General features: G+C 41.4%; 1 protein-coding gene across 7 annotated transcripts in view; it reads right to left on the minus strand.

The window, feature by feature from the left end:
• Positions 1–20,469, minus strand: part of myo5aa (myosin VAa) — a 299,077-nt gene that overhangs the window by 118,978 nt on the left and 159,630 nt on the right. For all 7 annotated transcript variants that reach the window (XM_051920655.1, XM_051920654.1, XM_051920651.1 and 4 more), the window contains exons 14-15: positions 15,061–15,144; positions 3,285–3,437 (exon numbers count right to left, since the gene is read on the minus strand). In XM_051920655.1, the coding sequence (XP_051776615.1) occupies positions 3,285–3,437; positions 15,061–15,144 (237 nt within the window). The remainder of the gene's footprint in view (positions 1–3,284; positions 3,438–15,060; positions 15,145–20,469) is intronic.

Consider the following 20,469-nt stretch of genomic DNA (forward strand, 5'->3'; position numbering starts at 1 on the left):
AGGGGTCAAAGGAGTGATAGCGCCCCTTATCTGTCACATTGCATAAGTGCAACACTCTGAACTATACACACAGAATGCAATGATAAAAATGTAAGTGTTTAAAGAAACACTTTCCCTATTCCAATATGTCTTATAACTCACTAGGGGAAAGATGGACAAAATAGAAAAGGGTTATTACACAATAAGATGGCCGCACGCAAAAAAGAGCCCAGTTCACAGAGTCACATAAAGCTGCATCACTGCAATGTGACTTTAAAGGGCCACAGCTTATGACAAGTGCAGTCTGCATTCTCCACCCATGGGCAATAGGTCATATTTTATATAGCGCCTTTCCACGGCAAACTCCCACCTTAGGCACTTTACAAGTATGCTGCTTTTGATTTCTATTCCATGTATGGCTCAGTCCATTCTTGGCCGAAAAATAACAGACTCAAGAAGTCCTTCTGCCCCCCGTAAATACACTCAAAAGCATCAACTGCTCATTTTCACTTGCTTACTTGATCCTCTCAGCGTCAGAGATGCATCAGCTCTAATTTCTACTGATGCACTGGAGGCAACACTGGAGTTTTTCAAAGCTAAAAAGTGAATAATTCTTGAATGGCCAAGCCAGTCTCCTGATGTAAATCCAACCAAGCAGGCTTTGCATATGTTGAAGAGAAAAAGACTTAAGGGGATAAGCCCCCCAAAACAGGCAGGAGCTGAGGATGGCCGCATTTTGAGGCTTGGCAGAGCATCACAAGAGAAGATCCTCAGCACCTGGTGACATTGATGAATCGCAGACTTTTAGCAGGCCTTGCTGATAGATAGATAGATATGAAAGGCACTATATAATAGATAGATAGCTATGAAAGGCACTATATAATAGACAGACAGAGACAGATAGATAGATATGAAAGGCACTATATAATAGACAGACAGAGACAGATAGATAGATATGAAAGGCACTATATAATAGACAGACAGAGACAGATAGATAGATATGAAAGGCACTATATAATAGACAGACAGAGACAGATAGATAGATATGAAAGGCACTATATAATAGACAGACAGACAGACAGATAGATAGGATACTTTATTAATCCCAAGGGGAAATTCACTTGCAAATATAACGGCTTCAATAGACTTGCCATCGCCGTGTCACTAACATTAGGGTCACCTGAAAGGGGGGAGGACCGTGTAGAAAAAGTGTTGTCATTTGTACATGGTGTGACCAGAATGTGTGCAAACACCCTTAAATTAAAGTCTTCCATCACGTCTGAATTTTTTGATTTGTACTTTTAAATTGTGGAGCAGAGAGAGAAAAAAAAATAATCAATGAAAAATGTGTGTCTCAAACATAATGGAAGACACTGCATAGATCTATAAAATAAAGACTGATCAAGTTGTGGTTGTGATGCCAGATGTGTTCACAGTGTCCACTGTTAGGCCTCTGTGGAAGGAGGCAGAATTTTTAATGGAAGGGACCAGCAGATGAGATATTAACTGTAACCAAGCCAACGTTTGTTACTGGAATACACCAGAACAGGTCATCCTCATGAGGCTAAGCATGTGTGGGCCTGTATAATGTATACAACTGAATAGTATAAACAGTATAATTAATACATAAAGTTATTATAGGTGGGCGGCACGGTGGCGCAGTGGGTAGCGCTGCTGCCTCGCAGTTGGGAGATCTGGGGACCTGGGTTCGCTTCCCGGGTCCTCCCTGTGTGGAGTTTGCATGTTCTCCCCGTGTCTGCGTGGGTTTCCTCCGGGCGCTCCGGTTTCCTCCCACAGTCTAAAGACATGCAGGTTAGGTGGATTGGCGATTCTAAATTGGCCCTAGTGTGTGCTTGGTGTGTGGGTGTGTTTGTGTGTGTCCTGCAGTGGGTTGGCACCCTGCCTTGTGCCCTGTGTTGGCTGGGATTGGCTACAGCAGACCCCCGTGACCCTGTGTTCGGATTCAGCGGGTTGGAAAATGGATGGATGGATGGGTTATTATAGGTTAGAGCACCACCTTACGTGCAACAAAGAAGGGTGCTATTTAAAAATGAATCCAGATGAGGTACCTATTCTTGTCATCGGGTGGATTAATCAAGCTGTAGAAGACACTGTGTGCCCCTCTTGTGGTTATGGTATTAAATCATAAGACACAAAGTTGTATGTTCACTCCCTGCATGTCACCTCCTAACATTCACACTGCAGAAATGAAAAAAACTAAATGAAACTGAACTTAATGGATTTGGCGTGCGGTGCATGAGGTGCTATACAAAGTAAATGTCACTTATTTTCTATAGTCCCCCTATTGGCACTGGACTGTAAAGCACAAAGCAGTTAGTTTACATCTGACCCGAGTGAGTCATTCAGTATGCAGGAGCATCAGTTGTAGACATTTTGAACTGACCATCCTCAAGCACTTGTGGCTTACAAGCATTTTCTTTAGAAGAGCCACAATACAAATCAAAAGGTACAGAAGTGTATGTTGTCACACGTCCACGTCGGAGGACCTCCTCGCAGGCTCAGTGGAGGTGCAGAATGTAATAACCTGCTGAGACGAGAGGGGGCGCTGCCACTATAACAGTCATCTCCTTCTTTACCCACAGTACCAAGAAGCTGCTCGGTGAAAGCATTTAACCCACCCCTTCCTGTCCAGAGACCATAAAACCTTGGGCATCCCAGAAGGAAGTTTCATTACTGGCCACAACAACCCACCAAACAGAGCACCACTAGAGCGGCTGCACCTTTTATTTATAGGGTGGTCCAGATCTAATTATGCAATTTTCATTACGCTATAACATAAGTTTATTACATAGAGAATTCACAGCACCTGCCCTGCACATAGAGATTTCACTTAAAATTCTATTTGTTGCCAATAGATGGCAGCACCTGCCCTGTATTCCAAAATGGAGGGGAGACGGTTGTCAGTCGAACAGTTGCATAATTAGATCTGGACCACCCTATACTTTGCTATCCCCCATTCAAGGGACGCCCACCAATAAGCGTTATTTTGTTTGATTTTTGTTTAATTTTGCTGTGTCCAGACAATAGAAGGAGCTACCTGGTTGGTGCCCCAAAATTTCCTTGCTGCATTCCAAGCCGTCATTCACACTCCCGGGCAAGTGTGTATATATAATTTTTTTTTTTTTTTTTAAGCATTTCATCTAAGAATCTTACCTAGGAAGAAGAACAAGGAAATCCATTCAAATATGCATTTTCTGAAAGTACTGATACTGTTTAAGAGAATAAAAAGTTTAAAAAAGAAAAAGAAAAAATGGTATTTGTATATCTTGAACATTGCCTCTCACCTGGTGGCCCACCGTTTTCTTATGCTCCCGGCTGGTCTGACTGGCTCGTGCTTTGAGTGGCTTAACACTGAGTCGAGTTCGGGCCCCTGTCTGAGCCTCCATGGGGCTAACTGATTGCTCCTCATCTTGGAATAATTCAACTAGAAGTTCAAACTGGATTGATGGTTTTAATGGAGGGAAAAAAGATAAAAAAAGAGAGAGATTACACCCACAATCAAAAATCCAATATACCGATATCCCATTAAAACTGAACGTCTGCAACTAGACAAAGGTGTGGTGCACACAACGGGACAAAACCAGAAACACTGCTGTTACATATCCACTTATGTGTTCATACCATCTGTCTCATTATTCATTAATTACTACACATAACACTCGTAAACTATATAAACACACTGATGATGCATCTTCAGTTTGATAAAATTGAATAACTTAACCCAAAAATACTTTTAAAGACTTACCCTTTAAATGTTTTTTCCATTCAGCATGGGTTGCTGCTCGGATATCACGTTTAATTGTTATACTGATCCTGCTCTGCGTTACCCTAGTAAACCACTAGGGGGCAGCAAGCTACATTATTACACTAGCTTCAGGGGCTTTGGGGATAATAATAATAATTATTATTATTCAGAGTTACCACTATTGTTCAGAGTTACCACTTGTGATGTCACACCTTCCCCTCTCTGCCCATTTATGTGACTTTTTGGACAGCTTTTTATGTGAAATGATTGATCAGCCAATCAACAGTGACTGACCTATCTAAACTGAACACAATTAAAAATTGTTGTTTTACTGCCGAGTGAAAAGAAAAGCTGCTAAGCGGAGTAATTTTACAATTACGAATAAACAAATAAAGACACCATGCTGTAAAGCTTCTGTGGTACAATAAACAATATGGCTGTGTTACTGGAGTTATTACTGTTTATTCACCAACTCATCATTACTCGAAAGACAAAACAGGCCATTGGTGAAGGGTTTTGACTGAATGGTAGACAATCTGTGAAGAGTAAGAGACACCTAAAAGCAAAATACAACTGTGCTGGCATCAGAGACACATGGGAGCAGCATAGATGGGGTATGGCAGCAAAAGCCCCACCTGGTTCAACTCCTGTCAGCAGAAGCAAGAAGCTGATGTTTCAGTCGGAAACAGAAATTCTGGGCTCTAAGGGACTGGATAAACACCGTCTTGTGTGACAAACATCTACTCCTGTTAGTCACAATGAAAAGACAGACCAGGACTTGGAAAAGACTCCATGGATTCATTCTAGTGGTGGTGGTGGTGTAGTGGCATGGGGTGTTTTCATGGACTACAGCAATGACTGAACATCTCAGGATATCTGAGCATCAGTGCTTACTTGGGGCATCCATTCAAGACAGCATGTGTGAATGGCCATTTTTCATCAGGATAATGCTCTGTGCCATAAATTTTTGGAAAATCTCCCAGAAGATGAGAACGAATTAATCTTAATGATGTCACCTCCTCATCAATAGATCTACAGTATATAAGCATTTGAGGAATGGGAATGATCTAGGTATCTGAAACAGAGATCTAGCAACAACTATAGGAGTCAACATGAAGATGCACTTTAGGCAGCTGGTTCAGTCTGCGTTCCTGAGAAATGAAGGCCGTTTGGGAGGGAACCTTCTCAAAGCCAGCAACACACCACATGAACTTCAGAAGAGGTTATCCACCTGAAGCTAAGCACATTAAGGCCCAGCCACTATCTGGATGGGTGACCAGCCAGGAAATGCTTGGTTTACTGCTGGAAGAGGCGGTGGCAAGGGCATCAGGGCGCACCGGATCCCAATGCCCCAGTAAAGTGATGGGGACACCCTTGTTGTAAAAATGGTGCCGTCCTTCGGATGAGACGTAAAACTGGAGGTCCTGACTCTCTGTGGTCAGAAAAGATCTGTGGGCATCCTTCATCAAGAGCAGGGTGTATCCCGATGTCATGGCTAAATTGCCCACCATAGCCTGGTCAATCTGACCCCCTAATAATCCCCTGGGTCTAATTGGCTAGCTATCTCACCAGTTCACCACCTAACAGCTAGTGTGTGAGGAGTGTACTGGCACAAATGGCTGCGGTCACATTATGCGGGTGGATGCTGCACATTGGTGGTGGTTGAAGTGGCTGCCCACTCACTAAAGTGCTATGAGGAGTGAGAAGAGAGCTATATAAAAGAATTAAAAAAAATTTAAAAGGACACATTGTATAAAATAAAACAGATATTGAAAGTCAAGTTTTTAAGAACCAGAACCACTCTGCACCATCATTTACCTTATAACTACAATAACTCAAGGTGACACATCAGGCTTCCTTACTGGCGTCACCAAATTCTTGGCTCCTAAACGTGTTGATCCCGTTGGGGCCATACTGTCTGTAGGCCAGTGATGTGAACAGATTGTTGTTTTTGGTATTAATATAAAATATTATACAGGTACTTGGTACATAAATGTCAATGCAACAAACAGATCCCATTGTGCACAAAGCTTATTTAAGGTTAGGGGATAAGCAAAAGCGGGGAGGAAGGGGCTTAGGGGGTGGGGTTGAAGGGATTTTTGGTGGAAGCTAATTTGCTCAAGGACAGTCTGCAAGACTATTTAATATCATAGCGGGTATAAGATATGGGCTTAAACTGTAGGATTAGCAAAGCTTTAGACGATCCATTCACTTAAAGACAACAGAATCCCATTTAATAAACTGGCAGAATAATGTATTTAACCATTAGGTTCACAAAGACCACAGATCATCTCTGACAGCAATTTGAGGGCTTCTGTAGCTTTAAATACATTAATCACAGTTAATAGATTAGAAAGTTAATAGAAAACAGGGAATAATTTGCCAAGTATGCAATTTGCTATACAATTCATTAAAATTCCAGATAAAAACATCTTGAAGGTAGGCTGCCTAGCCATTCTAAGCCTAAAATTAAGAAGCGCTTTCAGTTCCCAGACCGCAATGTAGAACTACAACCCAAAAGGGTGGGCTTGCTGACACGCACCATAACATCACAAGAAGGAGAAATCCCCTAAGAATTGTCCAAACGGGAGAATGTGCCGGGCAAGGTAAGAGCAGCTATGAGTGCCGTTGGCTAAGGGTGGCAATCCCCTGTTGTAGTGTTGGGAATGACAGCATTAGGGTCCTTACACAGAAGGCCGGGCTGTTTCACTCAGAGGGAACTGCAAAAATCCTGAGGCCTTCATATTTAGAGATAATATGGGTGTTGGACCTTTAACTGGAAAGCAGAGCTCCAGACGAGGGAGCTTGGAGGTCTTGCCGGTTGATCATTCCTTGTCTGGCTGCAGCCCCTTAAGGGCGCAAAGGATACTTTGCAAAGTCCTCTATTGGTGGTAAACTATCACTGAAGTGAAGGGATGAAAATAAAAAAGTCCCAGTCAGTGAGAGGCCTGCCATTAGAGACCCCCAGGGTTGAATACGTGGGGTACAATAAGGACAGGTGAGAGGTCAGGTAACAGTGACATAGCAACTTTTGACATTTCTTCCTATGCTTAGTTAAAAAAAAGAACCTAAGAGGTTACATTATTGGTTACAGAGGATGTGATAACACGATAAAAAAAACAGGAGGCATTAGTGGACACTCCAAGCAACAATGCATTCGACTGAGGGGAAGGGAGAGGAAAATAATTCATAGTTGGTGGGAAAACTGGAATGAGGAGGACAAAAGGGGGAAAAGTGCTTTAGTGGGGATGTGGGGAAAGCCCACAGGCTCCTTCAGGTACCTGGCAAGTCAAGAGGACCACTGGAGTTACCAGGTCTTTGTTTTGTTTATTTAGATTTTTGCTTTGTTTCTCAACTCCCCTTTGTTTTTAGCAAATAAAAGTGTTTATTATTTGGAATATTTCTGTGATTACGGCAGCACCAAGTGGTGAACATATAAAGGTTAACTCCAAAAACGCCCAGCTTATATAACTAAATTCCTAGAGGGAATTATATTGCCCCTCTGTGAGGAATGCCAATGCACAGGAAGAAGCCAACAGGCTACCCAACATATATGACTTGGTTTACGCTACGCCTCAAGCGCTATGGAGGACTCTCCTAAATATTCATTGTATATGTAAAGTAATGACATACAGTATGAATGACAACTATGGGTGACACTCTGCTTATAAATATTTAGAGACTGGGTAGTAGGGTGCATTGAGGCCCTGGGCATTTCCTGGTACAGGGGTGGCACTGTGACCTGTGGGATGAATAAGGAATCTGTCCTGGAGACCTCGGAGCCCAGTCAGATGACATCTATAATAAAGTCGGTAACTTTGCATGTTGTCCAGAAAGTGAAAAAGTAAGTTAAGGCCGGAGCAGGACATGTCCATCTTGATCATTTTATTGACTTGCCATTTACTTTAAACATAACCTAATACCAAGTGTCAACTTCAGAATTGTGAAATTCCGAAAAAAGGGCAAATACGGGCTCATCAAAATGATTAAAATTAAATTACTTATGTAATTTTGCAATCAATAAATACAAAATAGGAGAGACAATGTGTGGCAGCAAGAATCAGATGCCACCCTACCATGCAATGAACCATACAGGCGCCAATATTGAACTAAACAGGTTTACAATTTAATGATCTTTAGAATAATTGTCAAAACTGGTACTGGGAAATGCTGAGGTGATACCTTCAAGATGTTTCTGATTTTGTTTTTCAACTTTGACAGTTAAGGTAGACTATTCCCTGTGTAGTGACAAAGTCAGAAGATTGCTTTTAAAATTACTCCGATTTGAAATATTAGAAAACTCTGCTACATGCGCACAGCAAAGAGCCTCCAGGGCATGCGATACAGAGAGCCATTAAAAAGAAGATTGCCATTTGCCCAAGGCCCCGTCTTCAATAAGTTTTAAGGCATGCGTCTTGTGTGCCCTCGTCTGTGGCACTTCATCGTCTGCATGGTCAAGAGATTAGCAACAATCGTGTAAGTAGATTAAAGAGCAACATATGTGAACACTGAGATTTACCTTCTGCAGAACAAAGAGATCAAGGTGCGACAGAGAGGGATGAACCCAGCAAAAGGAAGAAAAAGTTTCATTAAAACACAACCACCACAAGAGATAGACATCAAAAATAATTCAACATTTCTCCTATATAATAAGCACCTTAGAGGGGAAAAAAAAAAAGGTTAGGACAGAAATGTCTACAAACCAACCCTACACCAAGAGTAAGCAAGAAGAAACTGCACATACAATGCTGTGAGAAAGTTAGTGCACCCGCTGAAAACTTTTGCAACATACTTGAACAGTTGAAAGTCTGATCCTCCGTTCAGTGCAATTCATACAAATAGCAATAAAAGATTACAGCAGAAAAGTTGCTCAATTTTGCAGTTAATCAGCAAAATCCAATTTCAAGTAAGGGAAAAGCAAATGAACCTTTAGTTTTAAGTATCCTCTAAGGGAAGTAAGAATTGTGCCGTTGAACTGAAGCAGGTGCAAATCATAAAGGATACGCTTGACGGGCCCTCATTGATACAGTGCAGTTACTCGTGATTGGGTTTGGTTTTACCCGACATGTAACATCTAACAAGAGAGTTTCAGGAGGAAGGAGTAAGGCGCATAACTGCCACGAGTTTGGGAGAGGTTACAAAGTAATTTAAAACAGCATTTCAGTTAATGGTTGCATCATGTCATGTATTATCTAAAAGGATAAAAAAAATACTTCACTGACAATCTGCTAAGAGTGGGTTGTCATCCCTTTAATTTGCGATTAGACTGATCTGAAAGGTTCCCTAAGAAGGATTTAAGGGCAACGTTGTTACAATTAATGTCAAGGTGCATGAGACAAATCTCAGGAAAACTTTGTGCATGGCAGGCCGGAGAGTGAGATATACCCGCTTCTTTGGAATACCAAATGGAGTTTGCTAGTAATCATTTTGCCATAATGTTACCAGTCATGTTACAAGCAAATCATGCGAGTCGAAGCATTTGAATAGAAGAACTTTAGATACAACTTTAAGGCATGGAGATGAGAGGATTATGGTTTGGCGATTCTGTGCTATTTCTGGACCTGCAGAGTGTACCATCATCGAGTCAGAAATTAATTCCTCAATGGACTACAAACTACTCAGACAGAATGTGAAGCCACCCATCAAAAAAGCTCACGATAAACCAAAGAGATCGTATAGCAGCGCAGTGATCCAGAACAGAAAACGCTCAAAATGATCAAATGCAAAGATATTATGGATGGCGATTTAAAACCCTGAAATAAAGAAGTAGGACACTTGGAGCAGACTCTACTGTACAGGCTAGAAACCCCTAAGGTATCACCTGCTGAAGCCATTTTGGGTAGGAGAATAGAGAACAATCAAATGGAGTCAATGAATTTAAGCAAAACCTACTGCACTTGAAGCCATGCCTGCCAAAGTGGGCAACACCAGGTACAGAAGGCTTGGTCTACTTACCTTTTATGTACCAAGATATTGTAGTTCTGTTGATTTTGGATGAATACATAATAACCATGTTTGACCATATACTGGTATTTATTAACGGCACTGAAATAAGGATCACATTTCCATAGGTTTACATTTGTTAAATACACAGGATAGCACACTTCCTCATGTGAATTCTCTTTTTCACAGCACTGTACATTACTTCCATATTAACAGCAAGTCCACAATTAAGCATGGGAGGCAAAGCCAACCTGATGTTGAAATTTTAAAATAGAAAAGCAAGAAATAATCATTTAATAAATGTCTTTATTTAAAAATACAAACAACTAGCTTTAATCTCTAAATTGTGTCTGGCATCTCCATTTATTGTAAGCAGAGCCTTCTTAAGCTTTCATAATTCCACAGTAAAGCTCATGACCTTCAAAACATCCCTCTGTTGATAGGACTTTAACAGTGCCATTAATCGCACCACACATGCTTTAGATACATCAGATTTAATGTGACAAAACAATGAAAACGTGCACCATGTAAGAGCTGTTCCGAAAAATGCTTAAGTCAGGTCACAGGTTTCTGGATTATTAAGAACAACTCCTTACTAGGTCCAAGATAATAATAATTCATTACATTTATATAGCGCTTTTCTCAGTACTCAAAGCGCTATCCACACAGGGAGGAACCGGGAAGCGAACCCACAATCTTCCAAAGATATTAACCATATTATATTTAATACACACACATTCACATATACAGTGCATCCGGAAAGTATTCACAGCGCTTCATCACTTTTTCCACATTTTGTTATGTTACAGCCTTATTCCAAAATGGATTAAATTCATTTTTTTCCTCAGAATTCTACACACAACACCCCATAATGACAACTTGAAAAAAGTTTTACATTTTTGCAAATTTATTAAAAATAAAACAACCGAGAAAGCACATGTACATAGTATTCACAGCCTTTGCCATGAAGCTCAAAATTGAGCTCTGGTGCATCCTGTTTCCCCTGATCATCCTTGAGATGTTTCTGCAGCTTAATTGGAGTCCACCTGTGGTAAATTCAGTTGACCGGACATGATTTGGAAAGGCACACACCTGTCTATATAGAAGGTCCCACAGTTGACAGTTCATGTCAGAGCACAAACCAAGCACGAAGTCAAAGGAATTGTCTGTAGACCTCCGAGATAGGATTGTCTCGATGCACAAATCTGGGGAAGGTTACAGAAAAATTTCTGCTGCTTTGAAGGTCCCAATGAGCACAGTGGCCTCCATCATCCGTAAGTGGAAGAAGTTTGAAACCACCAGGACTCTTCCTAGAGCTGGCCGGCCATCTAAACTGAGTGATCGGGGGAGAAGGGCCTTAGTCGGTGAGGTGACCAAGAAACCGATGGTCACTCTGTCAGAGCTCCAGAGGTCCTCTGTGGAGAGAGGAGAACCTTCCAGAAGGACAACCATCTCTGCAGCAATCCACCAATCAGGCCTGTATGGTAGAGTGGCCAGACGGAAGCCACTCCTTAGTAAAAGGCACATGGCAGCCTGCCTGGAGTTTGCCAAAAGGCACCTGAAGGACTATCAGACCATGAGAAAGAAAATTCTCTGGTCTAATGAGACAAAGATTGAATTCTTTGGTGTGAATGCCAGGCGTCATGTTTGGAGGAAACCAGGCACCGCTCACCACCAGGTCAATACCATCCCTACAGTGAAGCATGGTGGTGGCAGCATCATGCTGTGGGGATGTTTTTCAGCGGCAGGGACTGGGAGACTAGTCAGAATAAAGGGAAAGATGACTGCAGCAATGTACAGAGACATCCTGGATGAAAACCTGCTCCAGAGCGCTCTTGACCTCAGACTGGGGCGACGGTTCATCTTTCAGCAGGACAACGACCCTAAGCACACAGCCAAGATATCAAAGGAGTGGCTTCAGGACAACTCTGTGAATGTCCTTGAGTGGCCCAGCCAGAGCCCAGACTTGAATCTGATTGAACATCTCTGGAGAGATCTTAAAATGGCTGTGCACCGACGCTTCCCATCCAACCTGATGGAGCTTGAGAGGTGCTGCGAAGAGGAATGGGCGAAACTGGCCAAGGATAGGTGTGCCAAGCTTGTGGCATCATATTCAACAAGACTTGGGGCTGGAATTGCTGCCAAAGGTGCATTGACAAAGTATTGAGCAAAGGCTGTGCATACTTATGTACATGTGATTTCTCAGTTTTTTTATTTTTAATAAATTTGGAAAAGTCCCAAGTAAACTTTTTTCACGTTGTCATTATGGGATGTTGTATGTAGAATTCTGAAGGAAAAAAATTAATTTAATCCATTTTGGAATAAGGCTGTAACATAACAAAATGTGGAAAAAGTGATGCGCTGTGAATACTTTCCGGATGCACTGTATATATATATATATATTAGACACACACACACATACACGCATACATACAAACATATTATCATCACGCATGGGTATCTGAGGATGATCTTCCAAGCTTAGACTAAGTATGCAATAACCCACCAGGAAAGGAAGAAGCCCCTAAGCTTACCATACTGATTGTTCAGAAAAGCTATTGAGGCTAAAAACACAGACCTTAAACCGGTTTCAGTTTTGCCACCGTGTGTTCATTTTTGTTTTACTTCTTTGGATGATTGTACTAAATAGACCTGGTTGGCACCCCAAATTTTCTTTGCTTCTCATGGTCTTTACTCACTGCCTCCATCCTCCACGATATATATTTCGATTCTTATCCATGTTTCTATACTTTTGACAGCCATAGTGTATAATATATAATTGTCACACATGCCCATGAGATCACCTTTAGAGCTCATCGGAGGTATGTAACACCACCCCAGGGTGACGGGGGGCGCTGTCGCTGATTGTGTCATCTTCCCTTCCACCACGGCCAGTAAAATCACCTGGCCCTGCCCCTTCTGGTCCGATGGCTATAAAGCTCATTCACCCACAGAAGGAGGCAGTTACTTTTTGGTGTATTTATTTATTTATATATTTATTGGTGTATTTATGGAAACTGTACAGCACTGGTCAACTGATGTTGTTTAACATGTGTTCTATAAAATAAAACTGACTTGACTCCAGTCTTAGAGTTAGGAGGTAGGCATCCTGCCCCCTGCACATCTTAGGACTGACCAAGAGGTGGCTCCACTTCACAATTATGCTTTGTATGTGTTGAAGGATGAAGAATTTACTGGCATGAATGTCAGCATCAAGAGATGTTCACCTTGTTCCACTTGAAGGAGTGGGTCAGAAATTTTCTGACGCATTATAAGCAACTGGGTAACACTTGTTAACATTTTGTTCAATTTATCACTGTTAAATGGGGCAGTTTAAAAAAAGTCACTACTTCTTTTTTTTTTAATCAGTAAATTTTATCCATACTACCTGCGGAAGAATAATTTTAAAAAGATTTGCTCTCCCTTGCCCTACGTGTACCTTCAGTGCCTTTCCGCTGTATCCATGTGTGTCATAACACACAAATAGTCTCGAGTGCATTCCCGCAAAGCCTGCCTCTCATACTCAGACTTTGAAGCCGACTCTCAGTATGCCTCCTATGCGGTTTCTCCTCCTCATTTGTTTCACACTTGCAATTTCTCTTTTAATGGCGTCACCAAAGCTGAACTGACTCATCAGACAAACTGACCAAAGACGAACCAACCAATCAGATTGCTCTGAGGGTCTGGACACAGACACACACACACACACACACACACACCATAGTGTTTAATTATATCGTAGCTAATGACCACAAAGAATTTCTAGATGCTTTCAAATGCAGCTACTTTCATCAGATGTGTGGAATCAACAGGGAATAGGCAAAGGTCAAACATATTTAAGTATGACAGTCCATAAAACTGGTAATGTTTTTAACAACATAATCTGTAAGTAAATACAAGATAAGGTAGGCGTCATTTATCACAACTCTAAAAGAACTGCTTTTAATGAGAAAAAAGAGAAAAGCAACAAATTACGAAAGAGTCTGCTCAAAGAAACAAATTAATGTAGTATCTATAAATTCAGGTCCACCATCACTAATCCAGTATCACTGGCACCTATGGGATGCCGGATTAGTGAGTGGTTAGATTCACACATGTATATGGACTGAAAAACTCCCAGAATCGTTCAATAGCACAGGAGTAGAGCGAAGTTATTAACTATGCCGCTAGATATTTCCTGCCTATAGTTTTGCTAATCAGTCTGCCAAACTGGATTTATGCTGAGGTGATCTAGACACGTACAGTATATCTGAATTCTGTTTGACACTTGTGCACGTGTGTTCTGTAATTTATTTTTATTTTTTTTTTGACATGCTGAAAAAAAGCATGTCAGGTCAGATCAAACATTGAGATAGAGTTGATCACCTCTTTCAACTCTAATGGAATTGTTAGTAAAGAGTTTTCTGCATGAAAAGACTGGTCTCTTAATAAGCAACGTTACACTGAACTGCCAAGGCATCTGTAGGGTAAACATTGAGGGAAAGAAAAAAAAAATGTCTGGACAAGAAGAAGCGGCTGCATACGCCACTGTCACGTTTTTCTGTTATAGTGTACGGTATTTGTGCATTACACCATCAGAAACACATTCTTTATGCATCAAAACCATGTCTGGAGCTAAACGTGGGCAAGTTAGAATAATAAATGCAGAAAAACACATAGGAATGGCTTGCCAGTGTTTATGAGATCAAGCCAACAGTTGATGCCACCATAACAGTTACAGCAAGTTGTGGCGCTGAACCAGGAAATTACTCCGAATTAGCAGTGGAACTGAATTACCAGTGGCCGGATTGGTGATGGTCGACACAGGGCAGCACATTCAAATGTTCTAATAATCTAACGAAGTCTGACTTATTTACAAGATAAACATTCTGAAGGCTCCTCTCCAGGGCCTATCCTGCATCTTCAGCTTCAAGAAAGGATCCAGCCTCGGGTGAGCTGCCAGCCTACCACAGTACCCACTGATGCACACGTCGGTCAAACTGTATCAATTGGGAATGGCCAATTACAGTAACCTGCCTGTCTGGTCTTTTTTAACAATGGGCTAAAGTTTAACATCATGGCCAAATTTTGTGATTTCATATTGATTTTTCACTTTAAAAAAACATTTCCTTCCACCTAAAAAGGAAAATGGTCCTGCAAGTTTGTATTACCTTCCTCCCACCACTAGGTGGTGGTGGTGGTGTTGAACTAAACTGCAATTAAATATGAAATGGAAACAAAAAAAATCAGTTCTTGACCAAAATCTTGTTTTGTTGTTCTTGAAACATTACAGCCTGTCCAATACACTGACCGAGTCTTTGCAAGAATAAGTTCCTGCACTAGGAAGTGTTTTCTCAAAAAGTCTTGCATATCAAAACAGAGATAATACAAACCTTGCTTAACTTTAGCACATGTATCTGTTCTTCATAAACGGTGTCTTTGTTCTTCTCCAGAAATCCTTCGCATTGATATTCAACCTGAAGTGGGTGAAGAGAATGGAAACACAATCAAACAAGAGTATCTTGACTTTGGCATCGTAAGTAATTTTCCCCAGTTATTTTGTTTCCTTTTAATTGCATTAAATAAAAATCACCAATCATCACAAACATGAGATCAAACGAATGGAGTATCCCTGACAGGGTGCCACGGCCTACTTGCCGCATTACAAGTGAAAAATGATTTAATCAAACACCCACATGCATTTGAGACAACATGGAATGTCATGCTGAGCGTTATAACTAGCATCCATCATGACCATAATTATCAGACAAGCGCTCGTGTATGATCATAAGATTCGATGACTGCTTACTAAAAACAGAACAGCAATTTAATTTGGACAGCCAAAGAGAGCAGCAAATATGTTTGCTACTCCCATGATTTGAGCTGATATTTTTCAGACGATTCAGGAAAATATTAAAAACCACTGATTTAGCAGTGGTGTTGAGTGATAGGATATTTGAATTTACAGTTAGGTATCCAAGACCTTTTTTCAAATCAACTAATAAATCATAATTGCTTCCATATTTTCACAGGTGAAGTGACTGGACAGTGAGAACACGGCAAGTCCAAAATTGAGATTAAACCTGCGGCCTTCTGCCAACGCCAGACTGCATGTATTATAGATGTAGCACCATAGAAGGTTTGAATCTTTGTTATAAACAAATAATACATGGAGTGTTTGTTCAATTATTATTTTACATATAGATAAATCATTTTACTTCCTTTATATTTGCATCAGTTCAAAGGAACTGATTTACTGTTGGAATGGGAGAAAAAGTTTATCAGTTGAGAGAGGGTGTGTGGGTTATTTTAAGTGTGAATGTAAAAGAACAAGAATAGAAAAAAACACAACAACAGACATGGGACTTAAGAAGGACGGGGGGGGGGGGGGGGGGGGGGGGTTGGGTGGGTTTGAATGGCGTGGTGAAATGATTTGAAGATGGATTGAGGATTCCTGGAAACTGAATAAAGTGGCAGTTGGCATGCTCTGCTAGAGTCAAGAAAGAAAAGATGAGCTTCTTAAAACAGTCACAGTCAGTCGTTTTCTAACCTGCTTTGTCCTGACCAGGGTTGCGGGAAGCTGTTGGATCGTATGCCAGCCATGAACAGGCACACCCTAACCACACACCAGGGCCAGTGTAGCATCGCCAGTTCACCTAACATGCTTGTGTTTGGATGGTGGGAAGAAACCGGAGCAGCTGGAGAAAATTCATACAGAGAACATGCAGCTCCACGCAGCGAGGACCCATGATGTGAACCCTGCTCTCATGACTGCAAGGCAGCAGCACTGCCACTGTGCCACCCTGCGTTGTAGACAGACTGGGAATATTCTGTCAGCACAATGGGCTGTGAAGGAGTTTTTAAATACCACTAAGAATCGTGCAGCATTATTTTCTTGGTCTAAATGCAGCTTGTTGGCAACAATAAGGCTGTAGAGTAAAGGATGGTCTTTCTTTGTCACCGTTTCATCTGAGCTCCACTGCACGCCAACGATAGGTAGTTACCACAAACTTTAAAGAGTCCAGTCAGTCTTATATGTAAACATCTACACATATAAAAGTGTGTCTGTCTGGCCTGGAAGTGTGAGGTGGCCTGGAAGTGATCTTGTCACTACCCGATCGCAAAGAGCCGGCAAGGCAGCCCTAAGTTATCGAGTCGGAAGAGGAAAGACATACGAGGCTACAGCATGAAGCTGAAGGAAAGCGACTCCATCGCCAAAGTAAAACCACAGAGTAAAGACAAACGAGAGAGAAACTCGCTTAGCCGCTCATAGACAAGGGGGTGAAAGCACGTCCGCAAAACGAAACCACCGACTCTGCATTTCAATTTTTTTCTGATGATTTCAATAGATTCTAGGAGCCTGGGCTTTTTACAGCATGGGTTTACACAGCTAGCAGGAACGTTCTTGGGCATACGCGAACTACGCATCCGCGTAGGGCCCTGACCGTGAGGGGGGTCCCCGGCCTGGCCCTGACTTGCAATTTTTTTTTTTTTTTTTTGTTGGGTTGTGGGCCTGGGGCCCCTGTCATGCCCGTGTCAGTGCAGCAGTCTGTGCCAGACCCAGGAAATTCAGTTCAGTGCATCTCTTAGTCTTATTAACAATTAACAATTTATTATCCAAATTGCAATCTTCACCTAAATCCCTAATAATATTGTCATGCCATCGTAACTTTGCCAAATGCACTATAGCAAACATTAATTTTAGAGATTCATTTCAGATTCTTTCAGAGAGATCCCCATAAAATCATGAAATATCCCTATATTACCGGCCTTTACCAGATCCAGAACTAAATCAATATTTTACCACTCTGCATACACACAAGTGTACATGTAGGCCTACTGGTCATCTAAGGCCTTTTCCGGACATTTTATTAGAAGACGTTCCTGAGCTATGGGGAGGCCCCGGACCCCTCCCCCCCATCTGGGGCCTGCACATTTCTGAACCACGAAGGGCCCCCAATCTGCTAAGAACGGCTCTGCAGCTAGTAATATAATAAATGTATTTATTTATATCAATTTCTTTCTTTTCTATTTTCTTACTTAATTGAAGACTTTGATTAAATGTCCTTGCAGTGGGTTGGCACCCTGCCCGGGATTGGTTCCTGCCTTGTGCCCTGTGTTGGCTGGGATTGGCTCCAGCAGACCCCCGTGACCCTGTGTTCGGATTCAGCGGGTTGGAAAATGGATGGATGGATGGATGGATGGATGGATGGATTAAATGTCCGCACATGGCTGTTTGGGTTTGGAGTGTAGAAAGGAATACCTGCTGAATAATGCATGGCATGCTTGTAATATTTTTTAGTTTGTGTATTGATGAAATTATTTTACACGAGGAGGTGGATGGGCTGAAATTTTGGGTGCGTTTCTTTTTTTATATTCATTAGAAAGTAAGTGTTTTATTTATTTATTTAATTTTTAACATAGTTCAGACTCTAGGCCATTTATTTGGAGATATCATCGTCACCCTTCCCATGTAATAGGAGAGAAGATCTTTCTTTTTGCATATGGCAACAGTGAGAGGACTACATAGGCATGATACCTTAAATCGTAATTTTACAGAACGATGCTCAGTCTTTTTCATCAGAGATCTCTCTGTAATAAACAGCATCCCATGGGATTTTACAGGTTTAGTCCATTTATGCATTCGAAAAAAACTGCCAAGAGTGAAGATTGAACAAGTAAGAGTCTGCTCTAACGCCATAACCAGTAAAGAGGATACACTGCCAGTTTTATTTCATTTTGTATGTGTAATAGTAGACAGTTGTAGATGGACTGTGTGTGAGTGGACCCTGCAATAAGTGGGCACCTTGTATAGGGCTGTTTTCTACCTTAAGCCGGATGCTGCCAGAAAACCATATGGCCTCCTATGTGTTACAAGATGTTCACTTTAAAAAATGTATTTCTAATAGAATACATTTTTTCCCAAAACAAAAATATACGCGATGCAAATACCAGAAAGGATGGTCTGGCATCCCAGAGGAGTTTGAGGAGGATGATCCTTACCCAGCTCGAAAGACATAGTGGAGGAGCTGCCTGGCCAGGCAAAGCCTCCAGTGGGATCATGGATGAATAATAAGGAACACGCGTGTTTTGAACCTCACAGACAGAAGAGAAGCTCATCACAACAAGCTCATCCATCCTGTTCACCTTGCTTCTCCAAAATAACATCAGGTTGGGATTTGAACGTCCCTAAAGTCCTACTCTCTACCAGACTGCTTGTTATTTTAAAGCAACCGCAGGGATCCACTGCACTGATTCCCTTCATAATTCTTAAACACTTTAGTCATGTCTACGTATACACAGTATATTTTATATACGTCTTCTCTTGAGCATTTCTACAGTTTTAAATTTCCCTTTGGGAGAAGTAATGTACATCTAATCTAATGAAAATGCAAAAACCTTAGTCACAGTATAATAAAGTAAATATTAAGTGTCGATGCAGCATAAGTGACATAATTAGCATAATTTAAAGCTTAAGTCGCATAGACATAGAATAAAATGACACGGATTAAGCCAACTTTAAAATTTGTATGGCATGAAGGGAAAAAAAAAAAAAAACAACATCTCCTCAGCCTCCCAGTCCTGGCCATTTGACTTACTGAGACGTTTGCCTGAATGCAGCCACTGGAAAAGTTTATGGCTTGGGCGAGATCTGACATTATGTGTTTTGCCCTGGACCTACACCGGTCAGCGTAGACATCCTGCAGACCTGCCAATGTTTTCTTGATGATCCGTTCAGCACACTGGATTACTCTTTGCAGAGCTTTTTGTTCCTGGGAGTTGCACCTACCAAACCAGACCGTAATGCACTCAAGTAAGCTTAGATCCTACAGTGGTGCTGTAAAATGCTTTCATTATGGCAGAGGAGATTTTGATTTTCCTCGTTTGCCTGAGGTGATGGAGGTGCTGCCTTAAATTCTGCACCAGAGTGGAGATGTGATTAGTTCGTGTCAGGCCCTCAGAAATATGCACAATAAGATACCTACAGCTGCTGACTTCTCTCCACCAGAGACCCATAGCTGCTACATGTCATTTGTAATATGGAGACCAAAACTGACCTCGGTACTCCAGGTGAGACCTCGTTAGTGGGTTATAAAGCTTAACTGTAACCTCTCCTGACTTGCACTCCACACATTGTGATAAATAATCTCACTTTGTGTGAGCCTTGTTGTATACTGTCAGGACTAGATGACTGCCAAGTTTTTCGCATAAGATGTACTTTCAAGTTTCAGACTTCTCACGGTGTAATCAAACCTAACATTTTTTCCTCCTACGTGTTAACACTGTACGCACCAGCCACTTCACATCTCTGCCACTCACGTATGTGGAGTTCACTTTCACCAAACAACAAATCTTGTAATTCTCGCGGATAGGCCTTTACATTGAGAAGAAACACTACTTTCCCCTGATGGCAACACAAATTAGACAATCTACAAGTCTCCGACTTAAAGTTTACAGCCAAACAATATCTACATACTTCTGTCATATCACCTATGTCCATATATTCAATCTCTTTTGCTGTTCGGTTATTTCACAGAGTAATAATTTCTGTTTGTTAGTGCTAATGCGATCTTTATCAGTTTTTTGAGACTTTCAAATTTTAGTACTTTCATAATCTCTAACCTGCTCTGCTTGTGTATCGCGTCAACGTTTTTGAACCTCTTTATGATGTTCTAGTTTGTCTTCTACTCTATCTTTTCTTCTTCTACTGTTTGTCTTTTCTTTCTGCCCCCACTTGGACCCGTTAGGTTTTCAATTCATCTCTTGGCACAAAGTCTCGTCTCACGGGACGTGAAATTATC

Source organism: Erpetoichthys calabaricus, chromosome 17 (genome assembly GCF_900747795.2).
Source record: "Erpetoichthys calabaricus chromosome 17, fErpCal1.3, whole genome shotgun sequence".
Taxonomy (NCBI): Eukaryota; Metazoa; Chordata; class Cladistia; order Polypteriformes; family Polypteridae; genus Erpetoichthys; species Erpetoichthys calabaricus.